This window comes from Elgaria multicarinata, chromosome 17 (assembly GCF_023053635.1).
Source record: "Elgaria multicarinata webbii isolate HBS135686 ecotype San Diego chromosome 17, rElgMul1.1.pri, whole genome shotgun sequence".
Lineage (NCBI taxonomy): Eukaryota > Metazoa > Chordata > Lepidosauria > Squamata > Anguidae > Elgaria > Elgaria multicarinata.
Window position 1 is genome coordinate 28494103 of NC_086187.1, and position 23348 is coordinate 28517450.

The 23348-nt window shown below is 49.9% G+C and overlaps 3 protein-coding genes across 6 annotated transcripts in view; 2 read left to right on the plus strand and 1 right to left on the minus strand.

Annotated features, from left to right (window-relative positions):
* Nucleotides 1-6015, plus strand: part of CIITA (class II major histocompatibility complex transactivator) — a 28771-nt gene extending 22756 nt beyond the window's left edge. The window contains exons 14-20 of the mRNA XM_063143498.1: nt 502-582; nt 885-977; nt 1347-1430; nt 1883-1966; nt 2974-3057; nt 4519-4634; nt 5499-6015. Coding sequence (XP_062999568.1) covers nt 502-582; nt 885-977; nt 1347-1430; nt 1883-1966; nt 2974-3057; nt 4519-4594 — 502 coding nt within the window. The 3' untranslated portion in view covers nt 4595-4634; nt 5499-6015. The remainder of the gene's footprint in view (nt 1-501; nt 583-884; nt 978-1346; nt 1431-1882; nt 1967-2973; nt 3058-4518; nt 4635-5498) is intronic.
* A 1425-nt stretch (nt 6016-7440) lies between these two features.
* DEXI (Dexi homolog) lies at nt 7441-11797 on the minus strand. The gene is made up of 2 exons (XM_063143384.1): nt 11178-11797; nt 7441-8704 (listed from the first exon to the last, which is right to left on the minus strand). The coding sequence occupies exon 1, from the start codon at nt 11795-11797 to the stop codon at nt 11522-11524; it is 276 nt and encodes a 91-aa protein (XP_062999454.1). The 3' UTR covers nt 7441-8704; nt 11178-11521.
* A 3349-nt stretch (nt 11798-15146) lies between these two features.
* The window catches only part of CLEC16A (C-type lectin domain containing 16A), an 88753-nt gene continuing 80551 nt past the window's right edge, over nt 15147-23348 (plus strand). For 2 of the 4 annotated variants that reach the window (XR_010026236.1, XM_063143076.1), the window contains exons 1-2: nt 15147-15254; nt 22581-22709. Coding sequence is in view for 3 of the 4 variants with exons in the window: in XM_063143076.1 (XP_062999146.1) it covers nt 15172-15254; nt 22581-22709 (212 nt within the window). In the remaining variant the exon portion in view is untranslated. Of the gene's footprint in view, nt 15255-22580; nt 22710-23348 lie in introns of those variants that run through there. The other 2 variants (XM_063143074.1, XM_063143075.1) reach the window with 2 other exon arrangements.

Below are 23348 nucleotides of genomic sequence, written 5' to 3' on the forward strand. Positions count from 1 at the left end.
AAAAGTGGAGGCTTCACAGGTGGAAGGACTTCACCTCGGAGTAGGCTCAACCACTGAGTGTGGGCTAGCGTTTGCGCGAACCCGGTCAATGAGTGCTGTGCCTTGGCTTGGAAGCCATCGGGCCAGTCCGCAGAACACGAAACCCCACCTTGGCACGAGTATGTCTAATGGTTGCCGTGGCTCGCCATGCGAACCTGGCCAGCAGGTGTCATTTGATGGTTAACAACCCTCACACAAACAGACCGTGGGTTATGCATGGGTTGTTTAACCCTCAGATAACCCCCGTCAGCTGGGTAGGCACGACACGACAAGGCGCGGCAACCCCCGGTTGGGACTTGCGTATTCCTGATGGCGGTCAAGAGGGAATCTCCTGTCGTGCGAACCAGCTCCTTAGCCTGGTTCCTCAGGGACTGCAAAACGTGGGGGCCCCAGTGGCTCTTGCTGTAATTCGAGCCCTCTTGGAGAAGGAGTCACCCACCTTCCTTCCCTTTTGCTTTTCAGATTGGGGCCCGTTTGCGGCTTGAAGGGCTTCCGCGCGTTGGTTGAAATTCTGGACGCGTTTCCAGCTCTTCAGCATCTAGAGTGAGTGGCATGGGGTGGGCGGGCAGAAGGGCCAAAGGGAGATGGATGCGTTGGGATGCTGCTGGGAAGTAAACAGCCAGAGGATGGACTGCGTTGATTCCATGCCCGGCGTAGGAGCTTCTGGGAGGGAACTGGTGGGCCGTGGAAGCCAGCTGCTGGGGAGAACGTTGTAATTTCCCTAAGAGCGAAAGCATTCCCTGTAACTTTGCCACGGAGTATTAAGGAACGCTTTGCGGTCCTTCTGTCCTCGTGAGCCTCTCTTGCCTCACCATCTCACACCAATGTTGCACGTTCTTTGGCAGCTTGGATTCTCCAAACGAAAACGAAATCGGAGATGAAGGAGTTCTGAGCCTCAGCAAAGTCCTTCCTCGGTTGGCCTCCCTGGAAACGTTAAAGTAAGTTATCTCCTGGCGGCCGAAAGAGAGAGGGAAAGTGCTTAGCCACAGCGGTGCAGAAGATACATCTGCCACAGCTCTCCAAGGGTGAAGGGCTGGTTTCCCCAAAGCATTGTGGGAAGGAGCAACTTCCTCCTGCATGACGCCACCTAGTCTAGATTTTTGTTTGTCTCGATTGGTCGAGAAGGAAGTGTGGCACCATTTAATTTATTTATTGAGTTAGCTTAAGGTTGGTTGGTTCCCTAGTTGGCTAATTGGTTGGTTGCTTAGTTAGTTGGTTGGTACATTTATAATCCACCCAGTAATTAATGTTCTTGACCACCGGCCCAGAACACAGACTCTCAACCTTACTGATGACTTTGCTTCTAGCTTGTCACGGAACAAGATAACCAACCTGGGTGCAGCGGAATTAGCCAGGGCACTGCCAGCTTTACCTTCCTTGAAGACTCTTAGGTGAGTATTTCTCATATTCCAGGGCTGAGCCCAGATGGAGTTGATATTAGTTATTGCACAAGGGATAAAGCAGGGATTGGGCCATGCTGGCTGGGAGTTGATGGGAGTTGTAGTCCAACACAGGTGGAAAGCACTGTGTTGAGGAAGTCTGGGCTAAAGCATAAGAACCTAAGAAGAGCCCTTAGGCTGGATCAGACCAAGGGTCCATCTAGTCCAGGACTCTGTTCACACAGTGGCCAACCAGCTGTCAACCCACAAGCAGGACATGAGTGCAAGAACACCCTCCCACCCATGTTCCCCAGCAACTGGTATATTTAGGCTTACTGCCATCCTTCCAATAGGTTAGGAATAAACACACAGCAGTGTCTTGCAAGGTCGTCGTTAACGTTGTGACTGGTTTCCTCTGAATGGATCCGCCGCCCAAAGCTCAAACTTGCTTTTGTTTTCTGCAGCTTGTACAATAACAACATTGGGGATGCCGGAGCAGAAAGTTTTGCCAAAATTCTCCCCCAGGTGACCTCTTTGAGGGTGTTGGAGTAAGTATGGAATATCCTGCAGCAAAGATTTGGGGCCCAGAAGTCTCCGTTAGTGGGGAGCGTGAAACAGGAACTTTAACCAAGCACAGCAATGAGGCGCAATTGGTTTAGCTCCTGTGATGCAAGGGAGACTTTTTCCGTGACAAAATGGTAGTTATTTATTTATTTACTACATTTCTATACCGCCCAATAGCCGGAGTTCTCTGGGCGGTTCACAAAAATTAAAAACATTCAAAGTATAAAACAACAGTGTAAAACCATAATATAAAATACAATATAAAAGCTCAACCAGATAAAAACAGCGGCAATGCGAAATTTACGCGTTTTTCGAATGCCATCTCAAATTTGGGAGGTTGTGAACATTTCTGGGTGGGGGGACTGCCCCTGCTTGCATTCAAGGTTATGAACGGGGGACACGTTCGCATGATTTGCAAACCGAAACAAAATTCGCGTAGGCACCTGCTGTCCAGGACGACGTGTCGCGTTCTTGTCCTTCAGTGCCCTCTTCTGGCTCAGAGGGGAACAGCAGCTTGCGGCATTCGTCCCTAAAATTACCAAGCAGTATAAGAGACCTGCAGGATCTGTCTGAATGACCGTCTAGTCCAGCTACATCCTTCAGTGGCCAGCCAGAGGCAAACAGCCTCTGAACTTAGAGGTTCTATGATGACCTCCTCCTCCTCTTCCTGCTGCTGCTCCACGGAGTTGTCTAATCCTCTTTCACCATCTCTTATCTTGCAGCAGCGAGTTCCACAAGTTAATGATTTGTTGTAGGGAGAAGCGCATTTCTTTTGTCTGCCCCGAACCCCATCTGTTTCATTGGACAATCCCAAATTCTAGCCTGATGGGATCAGGGAGTGAAACACTTTCTCCACGCTAAGCAAAATCTTCTACACCTGTTTCCTGTGTCGTCCCCCAACACTCACCCACCCGCAATTAATCTTACCCGTGAATTAGAATTCCCTTGAGGTAACGTCAACTAACGGGACGGGCCTCTCATTTCTTTCCAGCATACATTGCAACAAGATAACGGCCGCGGGAGCCCAGCATCTGACAGACAGCTTGAGGAAATGCCCCCACATTCAGAGTGTGGCGTAAGTCTTCCGCTTGCCCGGGTCCACACACGCGTGTTTGCCCGTGGGCCGCTCAGAGATGCTCAGCGTTCATCTCTCTGTGTTTGAAATGCTCTGGGTTGGGGCTGGAAACAGGAGCTCTGCACGTTCCTCCCTGGGACAGCCTCCCAGGCAATTCATGTGGAGGGTCAGGAGGGAATGAGCCTGTGTAGGCAAACGTCCGCCCATCTACCTCACGGGTGCAGAACCTCTACCCCGGAGGCCAAATCTGGCCTTCCTGGAGGCCAGATCCAGCCCGCTGGGGTTCCCAATTGGCCCCGTCCCTTTTTCCATAACTGACAGTCGCCTGGTCGTCACCTGGCTCCTGTGCACCTCCTCCCTAAGAGCTTGAAATGCCTCCCCTGGGTCTTCGCTCCTGGCACGAAGCGCTTTCAGCTCAAATAGACTGATATTCTGGCCCCGCCCCCTTTTGCCTTTGGCCCCTCCCACCACTGGAATGCTGCCCCCCCCCCCGAAGCTTCCCCAAAATGCCATTCATCGTCCCTTGGGCTGAAAGAGATCCAGCTCCCTGCTCCCCGCTCTCCCTGGTCTGTCTTAAATTCTCCATCAGTACAAGCGACCCAAGATGCTGGCGGGCTTGTTCATCTGGCCTGGATCTCCTTCCTCTTCTACTTGGGTCTCTTCTGCCATTTGCATTATTTTCCCCACATGGCTGAGGATTGGGGGGGGGGGCTTACCAGACTTTGGGAATGGTCCTTTTCGGATGATGATTCTCTTACATGAATCGTAGGAACACATGACCGTTCCTCCATCTGACGCCATCTTGTCTACTCCATTCTTCGCCATCACGAAGCCTTCTAGATGTGTTGGAATACAACTCCCATCCCATCCCCACCAACATGGATGTCCTGGCTTGGGGGTAAAGGAAGCTGTAATCAAACACACCTTGAGGACTTCCGTTTGGAGAAGGCTGGTCTGCTTCGGTTGGCCTCAGCTCTCAGAGACGGGATGTTCCCATGACACCTGATCCCTTTGACCATGACCTTCTGCATGCAAAGAAGGTGCTCTACCACTCAGCCATGGTCTCCTCCCTGGATCTACTCTGCATTTCCCCTTCTCCTTGGAAGGGTTGGATATTGGTGAATGTCCCCAATCAAGCACCCCTCCCAAGCCATGCCGTTTAGGCCTGATTCATGGGTCATCTGAATGACATGGGAGTCCCGGTGGTGTGCCATTTCAGTAGCCTTTGAAGGAAAGCATGGCCAGGGGATGGGTGGGTGGGTGGGCAGGCGGGCTGCCATCATTTCAGCATCACTCCTCTGAATAAACCCGCCCCTCGTCACCCAGTGCTCTTCTTTGCCCCTTTCATCCTACCCTTGAGCCTGAAAATAAACCCAATCTTGAAGGAAATTAAGCATTCGTCTCAGGATAACTGACTCTTAACAAAACGGACTCTTCTACTCTGCTTCCCTCTTCTCCCAGATTGTGGAACCCCACCATTCCCCACTATTCCCTGGATCACCTGCAGCAGTTGGACTCGCGAATAAGGTTGCTCTAGATCCGGCAGCCCCAATGAACAATATAAGGTTGGGATTTGGGTATGTGTAAACCTCTCTGATCAAAGATCTGCTTTGGCTTTTTATGTGCTGCTGTTAGTTCCAACAGTGAGATAAATTGTCCCCCATAAATGTACTTCCTCATGGAATATTCCTGACAATTCATTGTGAAATGTCTGCCTTCCTCCCAAGAACAACAGCTCAAAATATAGGCTAGTGGAACTGGAATTTTGCGCTAACCATCTCAAATACTACAACCAGAGACACACACGGATTCTGCAGCTAGAGTATATTACGCAGATCTATTTTAAGTTTTTATTTATTTAGACATCCCTGTGTGTAAATTCTTTGATTTGGCCCACTGTGGTTTTGGTAGTCCTTTTAAATGAATTAAGAACACTTTTGTTCAATTAAAAAGGTGGTGGACGAGACAGCTCCATCACCAGTACTGGATTCCAGTTGGTTTGTGCACGTAGCAGTGGAGGCTGGGGCCTCTGATTTCAGTGGGGCTATTTTGGAGATAGAGTTCAGCACCTTTGACAGCTCCAGCCTCCACAGTGGCGCCATCTTGACTTTCCCCTCAGCTGCAAAAGGACTCGGGCCGGCCCTATTGGTGGGCTAGGAGACAGGATGCTAGACTAGGTTGACCTCGGTCTGATCCAGCCAGCCTGTCCTCTGCATAGCCCCTTCCTCCTTTTGGCTAATGCCTGTATGCCCTGCTTGTGTTTTTCCCTCACGGCCATCTGGCCAGTCCCCGTGGTAAGCAGGACGTGGGACTAGGGGTCCTTGTGCGCCTTCCTAATGGCGTCAGCAAGAAAAACACCTTCATTTTGTGCTGCTTAGAACCTCAGAGAAGAGGCATGAGAGCAAAGCCATAAAGCTGCGTGTGTGTTTGTGATTTGAAAGGTTTCCCTGAGCTGTGAATCAAGAACTGGCCCGCGTCGCTTTGGTGCTTCGTGAACGAAGAAGGAAATCTACAACAGTTGACAGCAGGCATCCATTCAGCCCTTCTGAACTGGATCCATAGTACAGCTTCACGGTTTGGAGGATGAATGAGCTGTGCAAAACACCATCCAATGTTGAACTGCAGCCCAACTCATCCAACACAGTCTTATGACGATTAGCAAACTCTGGAAGGGTACAGTGCAGCAGCGCTGATGGCTCCAATGTCCGTAGGGCAGTGAATCCGCTCCGGGTCCCAGTCAGAACTCTAAAGGAACTATCAAAGGTGTTGCTGCACCTAGGGGAGCTCCTTTAGAGTTCTGACTGAAACCCGGAGCAAATTCAGTGCCCCACTGACATCGGAGTCACCAGCCTCAACTGGTACGTGGTTTTTGTTGTTGTTATTGTTGTTTGTTTTGTATATATCAGGGTTGGGTGTTGTTGTTTTACTGTAGATCCCCACCCTGCCCATAAGAGTCAAGCCCAGTGTACAGTTTGTATAATCTTCAAGAAATGTATATTAAACCTTTTAGATCAGCCTTCCTCAACCTGGGGCGCTCCAGATGTGTTGGACTACAACTCCCAGAATGCCCCAGCCAGCTGGCTGGGGCATTCTGGGAGATGCAGTCCAACACATCTGGAGCGCCCCAGGTTGAGGAAGGCTGTTTTAGATAATCTCTTTAAAAGTGTTCTGTTCAATGGCTGCAGAGAGGAACATCACGGCTTACGAATTCAAGCCAGGTAAAACAGCAGCTTCCAATTAAATGCACACAACACAACCTTCGCTTAAGGAATTCACTGCTAGAGGAGATGGAGGTGGCAGAAAACCTTTGATGGCTTTAAAAGGAGATTAGACAAATTCACGAAGGTCTCTCATGGCTATTGGGGCATCTGCTTGGCCATTGTGGGAACCAGAATGCTGGACCCAATTGATCCTCAGTGCTCTTCTAATGCTCTTATTCTGGCTTTCTCACTTTTCATGATTTTCAAGAGCTCTTCTACGTGGGGCACTTATTGTGTGCTCATGATTGCTCGCTCACAGCAGTTTATGGGTGCTTTAAACACTGAAACCATCCTTCAGGGCCGCACCTTATTATTATTATTATTTATTTATATAGCACCATCAATGTACATATAGCACCATCAATGTACACCTGTGCTTTCCAAGCATTTCCATGGGGAGGTGGGGGTTGATCAGGGAAAGTCCAGGATTTGGGAGAATGGCAGAATGAAACACTAGTGTAGTTGTGCAATTCCGCTGGACCGCAGCGCCACCTAGAGGTTATGTAGCAGAACAAGTAGAAAGGCAGAGAAGGGGAAGCCATGTGTGTAGAGGATCCGATCTTAATCCCACAAAGAATCCGGAAGCAGCAGCCACAATAAAGCAGTAGGTTAAAAGCTTCATCTAGAAAAGCTCTAAGTCCGTCTGCACTCATTTTGCAAGGACCAACAAAATTCGTTTTTTTGCTTTTCACATCTGACGCTAAATATTTCTGGATTGCAACGTTTTAGGAAAAGTGCAACCCATTCCAACTAGATTGGTATTCCTGGAAGCAATAATGGAATCTATCTTGATGACCTGCAACTCATAGGTATGGTAAGAAGAGCCTTGTTGGATCAGACTGAAAGCCTCTCTAGTCCAACAGCCTGTTCACACAGCAGCCCACCAGCTGCCCCCACAAGCCAGACAGAAGAGCACTCGGACCTGCTTGCTGGTTTCCCCTAAAAACTGGTGCGGGGGGGGGGTATATTGCCTCTGACCTTGGAGGTAGCCATCATGGCTAGCAGCCACGCAAAGAACACCAGGAGGACCATTCAAGTTTCACCCCCATTGCCAAAAATGTCACCCCAACATTAATCCCCGGTTGTAGACAAAAGAACGTACAACACTCCCAGTCAACTGACCTGCGTACTCGTGTATTTGAAAGAGGATGGTTATTATCAGTATATTGCTTTTTACATATATATTTTTTCTTTAGTGTTAACAACTGCATTTGAACACTTTCCAAAATAACTTGTGGTTATCAACAAGACCCCCTCCTTTTCCAAAATTACAAAAATACTTACAAAATCAATTCTCCTTCATAACACTGTGTGGCTGATACAATTATTCCCTGCAATTCTTTTTTTCTTTTTTTTAATTCTTCTTTAAAAGGCTACATTTCGAGGGTTAAGAGATGACTTTCTGAAGCTTAATGGGATCAGGAAAAGAATTCAGAAAGTGCAACCTGATTTCTAGCTTATAAACAGCAAGTGCAGATTGTCACCTGGGGGTGGGGTGGTTACGATGAGAATAGGGTCCACATGTTTGGAAAGAGCATGCACTAGAGTTCCCAAATGCCAGTAACACCTCAAGATGCATGCGAGAGAATTGCTGGTTTCAAACAGGTTCCCACATCAGACGCCCCCCGCAGATAGAAATCTAGCATGTCAGGGCAATGGCTTCTTTAAAGACATATAAACTTTCCAGGTGCCGGCAAACCTTTTGACATGGGAGAGAATGTAAAAAACCAACCCCTCGCATGCAGTGTGGGCCGGTACTGGTGCAAGAGGACTGCGCCCCAAGGCATTTCCACGAGACTGGGCTGCATAATGCAACCCTAGCTCCCCATGCAGCATGGCAATGGCTGCCAGGGCAAATGCTGAAGTTGTTGTTCAAGCCAACCGCAAAGTGCCAGCATTTTCTGCAATGTGGCAAGGAACCCTTGGGATTTTGCAATCGGTTTTTTTGCAGCCCTCGCCCCCCCCCCAAACTGCTAATCGCTCGGGATTCCTGTGCACCTAGACCAGCACAGACTCTTCCAAAACATTGGAACCGACTCTTCACTCGTGTCCCTGGAGGTTTGCAAAATGTGAGTGAATAATAGCTTTATTCGGCATAAACAACCTGTCGGTGTTTTGCGTGAGTGGAAGCCCTTCCAGAACCTCTAAGCAAATCCTGACGCTGTGCATAATAAATTCCTGCAGTATCACGGCGAAAACCCTGAAAGTGTCGACACTGGACAAGGACAGGTCACATCCTCGGTCCGGCTGTCTTGTGGAGCCCACGTTGCTCCGAAAGCGTGCCTCCCACAGCGATACACATTCGAGGCCGTGCTCTCTCGTCTCGTGGCGCTCCTGCCCTGGGAAGGCCCGCTGCTGCTTCAGGCGTGCCACAAAAATGTGCAAATCTGGATTTAAAAAGAGGGGAAGAAAAATGCACAATAAATGAGGATCCCGTAGATTGGGGTAGTCCTAATTGAGAAAATGGACAGGTTGCACTTTAGGGCTGAGTCGGGCCTTTTGGTTGCGGGGGGGGGGGGGCAAACCAGGCTGAACATAAGAAATGTTCCCCACGACTTGGTAGAACTTTTGTCTGTTAGCAGTTGGGACCCAACCGGAGGACAGAGCGCTCCAAAACGGTAACGGAGCCCGATGTGTTGAACTACAACTCCCATCACTCCCAGGCAGCATGGCCAATGGGAGTTGCAGTCCATCCTTTTCACCATGACAACCTCCTGCTTCACCTGCCTCTCACAATGGGGGGGGGGGAGGAGGAGGATGCCACAGGTGAGTGGTGAGGAGACCAAGGGCGAGGAGACCCTGGCGGTGAAAAGGGAGCCTCCCTGACGGATGTGGATTCCACCTGTAGGGTGGATTCCTGCACTGAGCAGGGGGTTGGACTCCATGGCCTTACAGGCCCCTTCCAACTCTACTATTCTATGATTCTATGAAGGCGTTTTGCCCAGGAGCGCTCCAAAACCTAGAACCAGGACAGCACCATGTACATTGATGTACATAATGTACATAAATAAATAAATAATAATAATAATAATAATAGGAACAGATTGACGTTGTCGCTGCTTTAATGTATTAGCAATATAAAAGCCGTTGTGAAGCATAAAATGCGGTGACAGAGGACAAATGTTAGCTGTGTGCTTCACAACTGAAGAACTACACGTGGAAGGTCCCCCTGGATGACCGTTCCGTCCACGGTGGAAAAGGAGCTCGTTGCTGCCCTGCTGAGGAACTCACTTCGTTCCTGTCGGGCTCCGTTTCCTTTTGGAGCTCTCTGTCCTCCGGCTGGGTCCCAACTGCTAACAGACAAAAGTTCTACCAAGTTCTCCTTGATGCAGAGCGATCAATAGGTTTTTCTGTTTTGAAAGCGGGCGTGTCCTGCCCGTGCTGATAATGTATGTTATTTATGGATTCCTTCGCGCAGCCAAGACGAACGCCAAACCCATGCCTTGCACTTTTTGTATACTTTGCATTACAGCAAGAGCCACACGCTGCCCCTTTTACCCTTCCTTCCTTCTTTTTTGGCTTTCCATTTAGAGTATTTCTGCAAAGTCAGAGTTACCGTATTTTTCTGCTCAAGAGGCTGGAAAAGCACTTCGCTCCTCAGGATTAAGCGAGGCACTCCAGGACACTTGTCCATAGGAACTGGAGGAACTCACCGGGGTGGGGCGGGGAGGGCGTGCAACAGCAAGCCCAAATGCACCTCCGGCCCGGTGCTGCACAGTTCAGCCATGGGCAAAGCATCTGGGTTAGGTTGGCAAGTGAGCTGCCATTATTATTATTATTATTATTATTATTATTATATTTATTCGTATCCTGCCTTTTGCCCAATACTGGGCCTCAAGGCAGTCAGGATACGCCCTTCCTGCTTTCAGAAGAAACCGAGTCTGCTCGCGTTGCGGGGGTGACCGTGGCTGTGGGAAGTTGGAAGAGGGTGAAGAACAGTGGAAGCTTTTCATGCCACTCAGGCCTCCTTCACACCAACTGCACGTGAAGCGCTGAACCTGTAACGGGCCTGAACTACCTTGGGATGCATGTGATTAAACACTCCCCCATCCCTGCCGAAAACCTTGTCTGGGAACAGAAGAGCAGCTCCGCTGGACCCGAGAGAGAACTCAGCGTCCTATTGCCCAATCAGGGGGTGATGGGAGGTGTAGTTCAACACCAATGGAGGGGCCCAGATTGTGGGGGGGGCTGATCCAGGGAGCCCAGCTGACCCTCTTCCAAGGAGTCTTGCAGGGAAACCTCTTGGATCACCCACCAGTCATTGGCATCTCTAAACAATGTGCTGAGTCCCCCTCCCCTCCTGTTATACTCTCTCTCAATCTCTCTCTCATAATATTAGAATTCAGGGTTATCCAATGAGCCAGAAGGGCAGTGGATTCAGGATGGGCAAAAGGAAGGGCTCCTGCACACAATGCAGAATTAATTCACGCAACTTGCCACCCCCAGGTGTGGTTCTGGCGGCCGCAAGGTGAGATACCTGGGCAAAGTGATAGATCAGAAAAGGGCAAGGGGGGGAATGGGGGTCCCTAAACGTTGCCTGAATGTGCGTTTGGTGGCCGTGGGGCGCTGGTGGACATGGCAGGGGGGTGGGCCGACGGGCTCAGGCAGCCTCCTTCGGCCTTCTTCTCTGGTGTTCAGGAAGGACGGAGAAACTGCACGGAGGACCACAGGCTCCTTCCTGCCACAAACCAAGATTCAGTCATGAAAAGGGGGGGGGGGCAGTGCAAATAACTCTTTTACCAGCCACCCAATGAACCACCATCACCACCACCATATATATATATATATATATATATATATATATATATATATATATATATATTCTTTCTTAAGTAGATCAAGCCAGAAACCGCCACTCACTTCCGCTCGCCATCTGTCCATGCCTCGGCGACGGCTGCCATCACCTGCCTCCTTCGGAGGAGCCGAGGCTCCCGTCTTTAGCACGACGCCCCCAACGCGTGTAGCGGGATGCCCCCCTCCTCTCCGGCGCCCGGAGGCAGCACAAGACGCACCTCTGGGGCCGGGAGGGCGCCAGGGGGGGTCTGGAGTCCCTGGCACCCAGCGACGCCCGGACCCTGCCCCTGCCCCGGGCCGGTCGGTCGCTTGCTGCCCCCATCTGAGTCTACAGGCCAAAGCCCGCTGTCCAAGATTCGGCCCGGCAACATCTGGAGCAGCTGGCCGTGGGGCTCCTGCGGGCCGGGCTGCTATTCCCAGTAGCCGTCCAGCGCCTCCACCTCGCTGTCCAGGTCGTAGAGGCCCAAGGCCGGGTCCGAGAGCACGCCGAGGTCCACCAGCGCCTGGTCCATGTCCTCGGGCAGGAAGACGATGCCCACGTTGAGGGCGATGTACTCCAGCAGGAAGGCGTAGTACAGGATCAGCAGGTTGACGAAGAACAAGCCCACGTAGAACATAGAGGGCAGCAGCGGCGGCGGCGCATGGGGGGCCCACGACTCCAGCTGCGCGCAGGCGGCGGCGGGCATGCAGCGGCGGGCGGGCGCCCCCAGCGGGGCTGGGCACGCCGCGGCTGCCGCCAGTCCGGGCAACCGCGGAGGCTGGCGACTGGGGACCGGCAGCGAGGGGCCCCGGCGCCGGCAGTTGGTGTCAAGCCAGACGCCGCGTGCGCCGCCCCCCTTCCCCCCCCCGCGCGCCCCCCAATGCTCTCCAAACCCCGGGGAGGGGGCAGGCGACGACCTCGGTTCGGTTCAAGCCCGGTCCCAAGTGCTCGCCGACCCCGGGAGGGATGGAGCTCTGTTCACACCCCGGGGGTTCTGTGCGGATCCGGCTGCGGAACCGCTGCCGCAGCCCCGGGGTCGGGGGGGGGGGGCGCTCGCCGGGCTCTGCCCCCTGCCTGCCTGCCCAGCCCTCAGGCAGACAAAAGCCTCCTTCCTCCCTCCCTCCCTCCCCGGGCAGGGCAAGAGGCGGCGGTGGCGGCTGCTCGCGCCCGCTCAGCAACGGCCCCCCCGACAGCCCCCCCCCCGCCCCCCTCTCCGCCCCTTTGCTGCAGCCACGCTCCGCAATCGCATCACTTCCCCCCGGAGCAGCTGTTCCTCGCACACCCAAAGGCCCGCCTCTTCGCCGCGCGGATTGGCTGCGGGGCAGGGAGACTGACAGCACCGGGGGCCGGGGTGGGGGCAGCAGCCGGCCCTGTGGGGTAGGTTCCCCCCCTCCCCCTGCGCAGGCTGACCTCGGCGTCCGTGCCATTGCACTGGGGCTTGAGTAAGCAGCTTCAGAGGTGGCCAACTTTTTCCTTTCTTTGAAGAGGCCGTGCTCCTGTGCCATGAACTGCAGCCCACCCTGCAGGAAACCAGGCAGCGAAACTTTGGCTGAGTTCGGACGACACACGCTAATCAATGGGGGTAAGAAGAAGAAGAAGAAGAAGAAGAAGAAGAAGAAGAAGAAGAAGAAGAAGAAGAAGAAGAAGAAGAAGAAGAAAGCGGAAAACAACCGTTGATTAGCGTGTCGTCCGAACTCAGCCTTTCTCTCCCCATCTCCGATTTGGAGATTATATATATATATATATTTGGCATGGCAGGCGAGCAGGGGCTGGGGCTGTTTTTTAAAGGCGGAGGAGCAAGACAAAAAAGAAGAGGCAACTGAACGCCCTTTCCTTCTGTTTTCTGCTTTTTTCTTTCTTTTTTAAAATCCCCTCTATAACGTGTGCTTTTGATTTCACTTAGCTTCTTTTTGCCCCCTAATCATTTAATTGCTTGGAAATTGTGAGCCCTTTTGGGGGCAGAAATATTTGCATCGGGGTGGGGGTGATAAAGGGCTGTGTTAGGAGCTTTAAGGCCATGGGATAAAGAAGGATGGAAATCTGCTACATTAAATAAAGAAGGAAGAAAGTTTAGAGTCAACCAGCTCTTATTGGAGCCAATAACAACAAGAACAAAACACTGTACAAAAAATCCTTTCAGACCCGAGAGGAGGAATCCTTTCCCAGGGTCGCCGCCTTTTTCAGAAGGCCAGCTAGTCCAGCATTCTCTTCACACTGCGACCAACTAGCTGCCTATGGGAAACCCACAAGCAGGAGACCAGTGCAACAGCACCCATGTTCCCCAGCAACTGGTGTACACAGGCATATTGTCTCTGACACTGGAGGCAGCATGGAGCCATCAGGGCTAGCAGCCATGGGTAGACTTCTCGTCCAGGAACGTGTCCAACCCCCTTCTAAAGCCATCCAAATGGGTGGCCGGCCGTCGCCACACCTTGTGGCAGTGAGTTCCATCATTTAACTGTGCTCTGTGTGAGGAAGTACTCGCTTTGTTTGTTGGTTTTAATAATTTTTATTTTTTAAAACATCCACGCAATACAACAATACAATATAAAACAGTGCCCCATAATACACAATAGTATAAAGTAAACAATTTAATAAACACATGTTCTAACTTAATTCCATTTAACATAATCATAATTAACATAAGTGTGCTCCCCACAACCACGGGATCTTATTCATATTTCCAAAATCTCATTACTTCCTCTGGAGGTGTTTTCCCTCTCCCATTTAATAGTACAAATTCTAGTACATTGATGGTGCTATATAAATAAATAATAATAAATAATAATAAAAACTGTTTCCATATTCCTTCAAAATCATTCGTTTTTATCATTCCTCTTCTAACTTTCATGTTACATGTTAATTTATCATTAATAGCAATATCCCATATTTCCTTATACCAATCTTCTATATGATAATCCCCTTGAACATTCCAGTTCCTAGATATCATTAGTCTTGCAGCTGTTAACAAATTCCTTTGTCTCTCGATTACAACTCGCTTTGATCTGCCCTGAATCTCTCACCAAGATCACCAACATGTGCCTGCTTTCAAGACCTCCAGATCTCTTCATCAGGCAAGATGTCACAAAGGGTGGGGGGAATAGAGGCGGGGGAAGGTGACTTAATGGTGAGGTCACATCCCTCCCCCAACCTGCTTTTTGTGACATCTTGCCTGATGAAGAGACCTGGAGATCTCAAAAGCTTGCACATTTTGGGAGAAGAGGGGTATGATCTAGTGTTAGTCTTTACCTAGAGTAGACCCAGTGAAAGGAATGGGCCTTAAGTTTTTGCTCTGTTAAATTCTTGTTTTAACTGTTTTATTCTGTTTTTATTTTCATTTTATCTTGTACACCGCTCCAAAAATTTTCAATGGGGAGTGGTATATAAATATTTATTTATTTATTTATTTATTTATTACATTTCTATACCGCCCAATAGCCGGAGCTCTCTGGGCGGTTCACAAGTATCCTAAATATCCTAAATAAATAAAATATCCCTAAATATCCTAAATAAATAAAACAAGTGAGTGATGAACTAACCTAAGCCCCATTCATTGCACTGGGTCTACTCTAGGTAAGGACTGACGTGGGCTGCTGCCCATTGTGATCTTTTGGTTGGCCTAATAAAGGTATTTTGAAAATTGATGATGATGAAGGTCATGGTGGTGATGATGATGATGATGAAGGTGGGCATTCCTGCCCCGCCCCCTGCTTTAGGCTCCTCCCCCTTCTCCCTGGCGACAAACTCCCTCAGGCGCTCCGCTTCCTCCCCTTCCGGCCTCCTCCCGCGAAAGGCACGCCGGGACTTGTCGTCGTCTCCGGGCTCGCGTCTCGGAAGCTGCCCTTCCGTGGGGACTGCGTTTCCCAGGGTGCCCCGCGGTCTGGCCGTGTGCGCATGCGTGCGAGGGTCTGTCGGTGCGCGGCGGGTCCCGGCTCTTTCTGCGCCTGAGGGAGCCATGGCGGCGGCGGCGGAGGACGAGGCGGCGGCGGCGGCGCGGGGACCGTAGCCGAGTGAGCGAGCGAGCGAGCGGGCGGGCGTCGGACGGACGGGCCGGGCCGAGGCGCCCTGGTCCGCCTCAGGATGTTCGGCCGCTCTCGCAGCTGGGGCGGCGGCGGGGGCCACGGCAAGGCCGCGCGCAACATCCACTCCCTCGAGCACCTCAAGTGAGTCCCTCGCCTCTGGCAGCGGGCGGAGCCGGGCCTGCGGGGGCCCCGCGCGCTCCCCTCGCCCGCCCACCTCGGGGACTCCAACCCCCATCCTCCCCCGCCGCTGGACACACGGGTGGCGGTGGCAGGACAGCGCAAGGGGGGAAGGCACGGTGGCTGGGGCACGGCAGGAGCCTCCCACCCCCCGCGTCCCCAGCGCCCTTGGAGCCCCAAGTCCCATCGTTCCTTATCGTCGTCGTCTGGGGATGATGGGGTGGGGGGTATTAGCCAAGGCGCCTGCTGGGCACCCGCTGGGCATGGGATTGGGGAAGGCGGTTGGAGCCAGTGATCCCCAACCTGGCAGTCACCCGCTGGGCTTGGACTCCAACCCCCATCCTCCCCCGCCACTGGCCACACGGGTGGCAGTGGCAGGCCAGGGCAGGGGAGAGGGCCAGGTGGCTGGGGCACGGCGGGAGCCTCCCCGCCCCCCCCCCCGTCCCCAGCGCCCTTGGAGTCCCAAGTCCCATCGTTCCTTATCGTCGTCGTCCGGGAATGATGGGGTTGGGGGTATAAACCTGGGCACCTGCTGGGCATGGGATTGGGGAAGGCAGTTGGAGCCAGTGATCCCCAACCTGGCAGTCACCCACTGGGCTTGGACTCCAACCCCCATCATTCCTTACCATCGGCCATGCTGCCTGGGGCTGATGGGCATTGCAGGCCGACGCAGGGATTGAGCAAGGTGGACATCATGGCTGGACTCTAGCCCAACCTGGTGCCACCAGGTGTGCCTGGGCTCTGCCATTGCTTGCCATTGGCTGTACGGGCTGGGCATGATGGGTGTTGGAGGCCAACACAGGAACACAGGAACCCAACTTCTACTGAGCCAGACCACTGGTCCGCCTAGCCCAGTGCTGTGGACACAGACCGGCAGCCGTGGCACTCCGGTCTTTCAGGCAGGGTTCCTTCCCAGCCCTACCTGGAGATGCTGCCGGGGATCAAACCTTGGGACCTTCTGCATTCAAAGCAGGGACCGTACCCCTGGACTGTGGCCCAACACATCTGGAGAATCATAGAATAGCAGAGCCGGAAGGGGCCTACAAGGCCATCCAGTCCCACCCCCTGCTCAATGCAGGAATCCACCCTAAAGCATCCCTGACAGGTGGTTGTCCAGCTGCCTCTTGAAGGCCTCTAGTGTGGGAGAGCCCACGACCTCCCTAGGTCACTGGTTCCACTGTCGTACTGCTCTAACAGTCAGGACGTTTTTCCTGATGTCCAGCCGGAATCTGGCTTCCTTTAACTTGAGCTCGTTATTCCGTGTCCTGCACTCTGGGAGGATCGAGAAGAGATCCTGGCCCTCCTCTGTGTGACAACCTTTTAAGTATTTGAAGAGTGCTATCATGTCTCCCCTCAATCTTCTCTTCTCCAGGCTAAACAGGCCCAGTTCTTTCAGTCTCTCTTCATAAGGCTTTGTTTCCAGACCCCTGATCATCCTGGCTGCCCTCCTCTGAACATGCTCCAGCTTGTCTGCGTCCTTCTTGAATTGTGGAGCCCAGAACTGGAGGGCCGCAAGGGGTCCTGGCACAGATACAGATATTGTAGTCACAGGCTCCACCAGCTTGGTGTCCCGTCAGGCGGACCCCTGTCTGGCAGGACGCTGTGTGGGGATGGGGAGCAGATTGTGGACTAACACAAGGCCATCAGTGGCTCCGTGCTACCTTCGGCATCAGATTCAGTGCACCTGTGCTGGCGAACATGTGTTTCTGTTTCTTCCCCATCCTCTGCTTTTTGTACCATCTGGCTTGATGAAGTGTTCTGTAAAACTCAAAAGCTTGCACATTTTTGTGGAATTCTGGACGGTCCTCATAAAAGCATTGTTGTGTGGAGTCGTCACAGCCTCCCCCAATCTGGTGTCCTCCAGATGTGTTTGGACTTCGAGGTAATACGGCCAATCGACAGACATCCTTTGGAGTTGTAGCCCGAAACATCTGGGCAGCACCAGGTTGGAGAAGGCTGGTGTAGTGGTTAGAGCCTCCTCCGCTGACCCGATGTGTTGGACTGCAACTCCCCTGTCACCACCACCCCAATAGCATGGCCATGCTAGCTGAGAATGTTGGGAGGTGTGATGTGATACATCTGAAATGTACCAGGTTGGGGACTGGGGAGACTCAGATTCAAACCATTGATTGAACATGAAGCTCACTGGGCCCGTCTCCATCTCTCAGTTTGACCTCCCTCACAGGGTAGTTGTGAGAGTAAATCGGGAGGGAGGGGCTCATGTATGCATCCTTGACCTCCTTGGAGAGGATGGGTAGGGTGTAAATGTAATTTAAAAAATATAACGAATTATTGATGTGTCCTATCCGTGTGCATGATGCTTTTACAAAGGACGAGAGGACGGGTCCCTGTCCTGAGGTGCTTACATTCTAAAAATAGGCACAAAGGAGACAGCAGGGAGGGCAAAGCGAGTGGAAGCAAGAGTAAACAGGGTGTGTGTGACAGGAAGTGAACAACAGATCCGCCCAGAGAACATTAATTGTTGGACAAATTATTTATTTATTTATTTATTTATTTAATTATGTTTATATACCACCCCATAGCCGAAGCTCTCTGGGCAGTTTACAAAAGTTAAAAAGTTAGAAATGTAACAAATAAATAAATAGTATGTGACACAAGGAAGACTACAGTGAGAGGAAATCAAAGCAGAAATAAATAGGAATGTATAATTACGTATAATTACAATGTTTGGGAGGAGGTTTGTGTATGTGTATTGCATTTAATGTGTGTGTGTGGAGAGAGAGAGAGTTGTGTGTATTTGCAGACGTGTGTTTCTTATGAATCTTTTAAAGTGTTTGCTTCCTTTATTTGTTGTCAGCCACTCTGGTTGTTTTCTTCAAACAAAAAGGCTGTGTATAAACATTTCTTTTTTTAAAAAAAAAAGATAACATTCATGCACAGTGCTGGTATATTTCATGCATGTAACTGAATAATTTTGAGCCTCTTTCTGTTTTGCTGGGTGCTTATTTGCTTACTCGCCCGCGTGCATGCACTGGCACACACAGTGGTAGGTACCTAATGTGCTGGATGCGTGTGTACCACGCTAACTGGGGGATGATGGCAGTTGTAGTTCATCATATTGAACTACAATGCACCAGGTTGGCGAAGATGGATGGAAAGCATATTTTTCTTTCGGCTTACAACAGCAGGCTAAAACAAAAATATCACAACCATGTATGGTCAGAGGGTGCGCAGTTCGGTCATTTTGCTGAAGCTAAGCAGATCTGGATGTGGTTATACTTGGCTAGGAGAACACCATGGAAGTCCACCTTGAGTTCCATGGTGGAAGAAATGTGGGATATAAATGTACTAAATATATACAGAAAGGTGCAGTTCCACTGTAAGACAATAAATGACATCGCAGTTATATGTCTAGGCACATAGGTGTATGTGGCCTTCACCCTGACTGATTTTATATAGGTAGACACTCACGCAAAATAGATAAACATGGTGCATGTTCATGCATGCACACATACGCGATAAGTTCCCCATTCTGGTTTAGAGCAGGGCATTGAAATCAGTGAGTTTAGTCATGACTAACTTAAGTCGCTTTGATTTCAATGGGTCTATTATAAATCTGGATCCAAGCTGTAGTATTTATGCAGAATAGTGGCCCTGATCAGAAGACACCTTAAACTGCCATGGTTAAGGCTTTTTGGGTTTACGCACCATGGTTTAAGGTGTCTTCTGAACAGGGCCAGAGTGTGTAAATGAGGAACTGACTGAGGCCTTAGCTAGACCGAAGGATTATCCCAGGCAAATGGAGGGGTCGTCCCTGCCTGCTCCCAGGATCCCCTGTGTGTCATTTGGATGCACAGGGATGATCCCGGATCAATCCCGGGATATAGGTCTGGTCTAGCCATAGCCAGAGAGAGGCTTATACTTACTTTGTTGAATGTTGTTCCAGCGTATTCATTCATCATTAGCACAGCTGGATTCTAAAGCAGGTACTGTGAGCCCAGGTTGACATCCAGTTAACACAGTTGGATTCCAGAGGAGACATTGGGATGTTTAAATGCTTTTAAGACCCCTTTCTGTTTTGAACTTTATTTACACATCAGTTTTAGAAATGGACTACATCTCAGTAGGGCACACAACCTGCTTGGAGGCTGCTCTGCTGAGTTATCTTTAGGATCATAATCTCTCTGTGGAAAAGGATTGAGGTTTGGTCAGCTGGGGATATTAATGCCTAGTGATGTGTTCACACAAGTTGATCACCTGCGATGTTGAGGGTTCTGTGGCTGCATGTAGTGTTGTGTGTGGAATATTTGTGCATGTCAGACTATATGTAATGTGTAGGATTTCAGAGCGTTGTCAGCTAGGATATGAAACTCCTCTCTGATTCTAAGTCTATGTTGTACATTATTATTATTATTATTATTATTATTATTATTATTATTATTATTATTATTATTATTTATATATATAGCACCATCAATGTACATGGTGCTGTACAGAGTAAAACAGTAAATAGCAAGACCCTGCCGCATAGGCTTACAATCTAATAAAATCATAGTAAAACAATAAGGAGGGGAAGAGAATGCAAACAGGTACAGGGTAGGGTAAGCAGGCACAGGGTAGGGTAAAACTAACAGTAGAAAGTAACAGTAGAAGTCTGCACAACATCAAGTTTTAAAAGCTTTAGGAAAAAGAAAAGTTTTTAGTTGAGTTCCACATGGGTGTAGAGCCACTGAGAGTCCTGTAGCCTAGGAATAGAGGGAGCACATGAAGAGGGGTGGGAGGGGTATAAAATGGTGGAGCCATGAAATTTCCTACCCTGCAAGATTCAGGTGTCAAATCGCAGCACAGAATGGAGTTGGGCAAATTGCAACCTCTTCAGCCTCTGTTCCCGCATCTGTAAAACAAGAACACGGTCCACTCCCGTTTGCCCATGCCATTGTGAGGGTGGATGACTTACAGTGCATCACCTTTACAGATCTCATGCATCGTCTTTACTTGAATGTCAGTTCACTCACTGGAGTTTACTCCCACGTAAGTGTACACAGGAATTTCAGCCTCTGATTAGTTTGAGGCAAGTGATGTTCTTGTGAGCATTGCGTTCTGCAAGCTTTTAAGTAGCTCTTAGTGCAGCTGTTTGTTTAAGGTGCTCACTGATTAGCTAACTGGACTGACTGGTTCCCAGATAAGCTGCTTTGGTGTTTTGATGCAGCCTCAAAGAGTTTGGATTGTTTATAGACAAACAGAAGTACTTCACACAACTTGGAATAAGCTCTACTGTCCCAAGAAGTGGTGATGGGCTTATGATGTCCTGGTTCGCATGTAATGGCCAACTATGGGTTGTTTAATCCATAGTTAATTACGGCCATGTAGCTTCCTCCCACGCACTTGTCGCTTCCACTTTCAACTAACAACCCAGGAACTGGGTTGTTACTATGATGTCCAAACCCAGGACTCCAGGTTGTTTAGGAGTTAAACAGAGTTAACCCAACAACAAGTCCTGGCTGACACTCTGCCCTGTCAACTCCTGGGTTAAAGACCCCTAGAATTGCTTTTGTGAGGTTGAAGCAGAAAGGGGCAACACTGCACAGAAGAAGAGAATGCAGTGTATTAACAGATGGCCGGGTGAGTGGCTGTTTACCTGTGCTTTTGCAGTCTTATTCAGACCTATTCTGGTCTGCAATATTTTCCACAAAACACTCGGCCTCTTGTCTTTCTCAGTACTGTAATGACAGGGAACGACATTGTGTAAGCTGTCCTGAGAACTTTTTCATTTTGGAATGCATATAAATGTTAGAAATAAATAAATGGAAGCAAGGTTAAAACGCATTTTGAAATGCAGCCCACATTTTTTGGCACACGCATGACAAGTAGTTCTGACTCTTACTGAAAGCAGTGGGACAAAAGATTGACACAACTAACTTGATGGTTTCATTTGGTCTTACTCAGGTTGATCTTTAGCTAGATCCTCCTACTATGAACTAAAAGAATAGATAAACTGCACGGAGTAGATAAGTCGGGCGTGGAGTGCAAAGCCCTATGTAAACCACTGTGAGAACTTGATTATAGGGAGGGTGGCATATAAAGGCTCGAAGCAATGACACTTTGGAGCGGAGCAGAGGCTCGGCAAACCAGTCAAAGAACTTGGGCAGGTCACTGGTCTGCGTGGAGTATTCCACAAAGGGCGTTCCCGCTGACTCTGTTGGGTTGAGTGCTTTGATCTCAAAATGGCTCTGAAGGACCACAGTGTTCCTCACAAGCATCACTTTTAACTAGAACAGTGGTTCCCAAAGTGGGTGATACCACCCCCTTGGGGGCGGTGGGATTGCATAGGGGGGCGTTAAGAGGCAAGGGGGCGGCAGGGGGGCTCTAAGAGGCAAAGGAGTGGCAGCGGGGCTCTCGAGGTGGTCTTTTCCGAGACGCGCCTCTCCAGAAGGTCTTAAAACCCAGGGACATTTTTATGGGAGAAGGTAGTTTGGTCCCAAGCCATATAGGGGAAGAATCCACACGTGTATTAATACCGTTTAAGAAGAGTCCTTTTAATTGTGAATTGAAATGTTTCAAAAGCACCAAAACGCTAATGAAAAGACATACTCTGCTTGGTGTGCACTGCCACGCTGGCTGCAAAACAGATGCGTTCGCTCTTTTCCCTCCCTCCCTCGGCAAGCCTGTGGTGGGTGCTTCAGATTTTGAATAAATAATCAATTGTTACTGTTTTGAATTGTATTGTTATTATCTTCCTTAGTGGGTCGTTGAAAACCGCTATTCTGAATAATGATTTTTATAGTATAGGGTAGGGGGGCACTGGGCATGAGTTTGTGGAACCAAGGGGGCGGTGACCTAAAAAAGTTTGGGAACCACTGAACTAGAAGATCAGTAACGTCCGAGCTTCCTTGCAAGGTGGTGTGCCCCCAATGGCCAGTGAGCATGCAGCCACAGAGAAGTGTGGGGCACTGCCTAAGGGAGCTGTACTCTCAGTTCATAGGGGCTGCCAGTGAGATCCAACAGGCCTGGCTCCATGAAAGAAGTGCGTGAGCCAGGATCTGTGGCATTGCCCTGTGGTCCCTGGGAAGACCGGTGTGTACAAGGCGCTTAGTGGGTAATGCTCTTATCAGTTACTCTTGGTTGCTAGAAATGGGCTGGCTCTTCTACCAAGATGGGCCGCTGTTTTCACAAAGTGTTACCCTGTTGCTTCGCTTTTGTTGTTGTTCACTCTCCGTGAAAGTAGCAGAGCGTTCCAAATGGCCCTGTGTCTCTCCACATTTGTTGCAGTCAGTCAGGAACTGAATAAACGCCTTTCTTGATTGTTTGTTTGTTTTCTTTGTCTTTTAGGTATTTGTATCATGTTCTGACCAAAAATACTACTGTGACTGATCACAACCGAAACCTGTTGGTGGAGACCATTCGCTCTATAACAGAGATCCTTATATGGGGAGACCAAAATGACAGTTCAGTGTTTGAGTAAGAGCTTTAACTATTTGCTTTAGTGTGTGTGTGCGTGTGTGTGTGTGTATGTGTGTGCGTGCGTGTGTGTGCGTGCGTGCGTGTGTGTGTGTGTGTGTGTGTGTGTGTATGCATGTATGCTAATATGTAGTATAATGCCATAAAATTAAAAACAGTTAAACTGCTGGTCAGTTGCTGCAAGAAAAAAAGGACCTTGTGTCTTGCTCCTATGTATGCTTACTCAGACATAAGTCCCACTCCGCTCAATGGCACTTAATTCCAAATAAGTGCAGGTAGGATTGCAAGCATCATGGATTGATTTAAATCCGTTCATGTGCAGCACAGTCCTATGTGTGTTCATTAAGAAATCCCGCTGTGTTCAGTGAGCTTACTCCCTAGTAAGTATGTTTAGGATTGCAACCTCCAATCACTGAGAAAAGGCTCTGATGTAGTTTCCCATTGATGCGTCATATATTTTCCCAACAGTGATAGGTGCTAACTGGTTCATAACTGCAAGGATGTCTTCATGTATGACTAAATAGCACGTTTAGGAGAGTCTGCTTTCCCCCCAGTGTTTCTGCTTTCTGATTTTGCTTCTGCTTCTTTCCATGTATTGCATGACTCCCCGCCCCCATGCGTCATCCCAATCTCACCCTA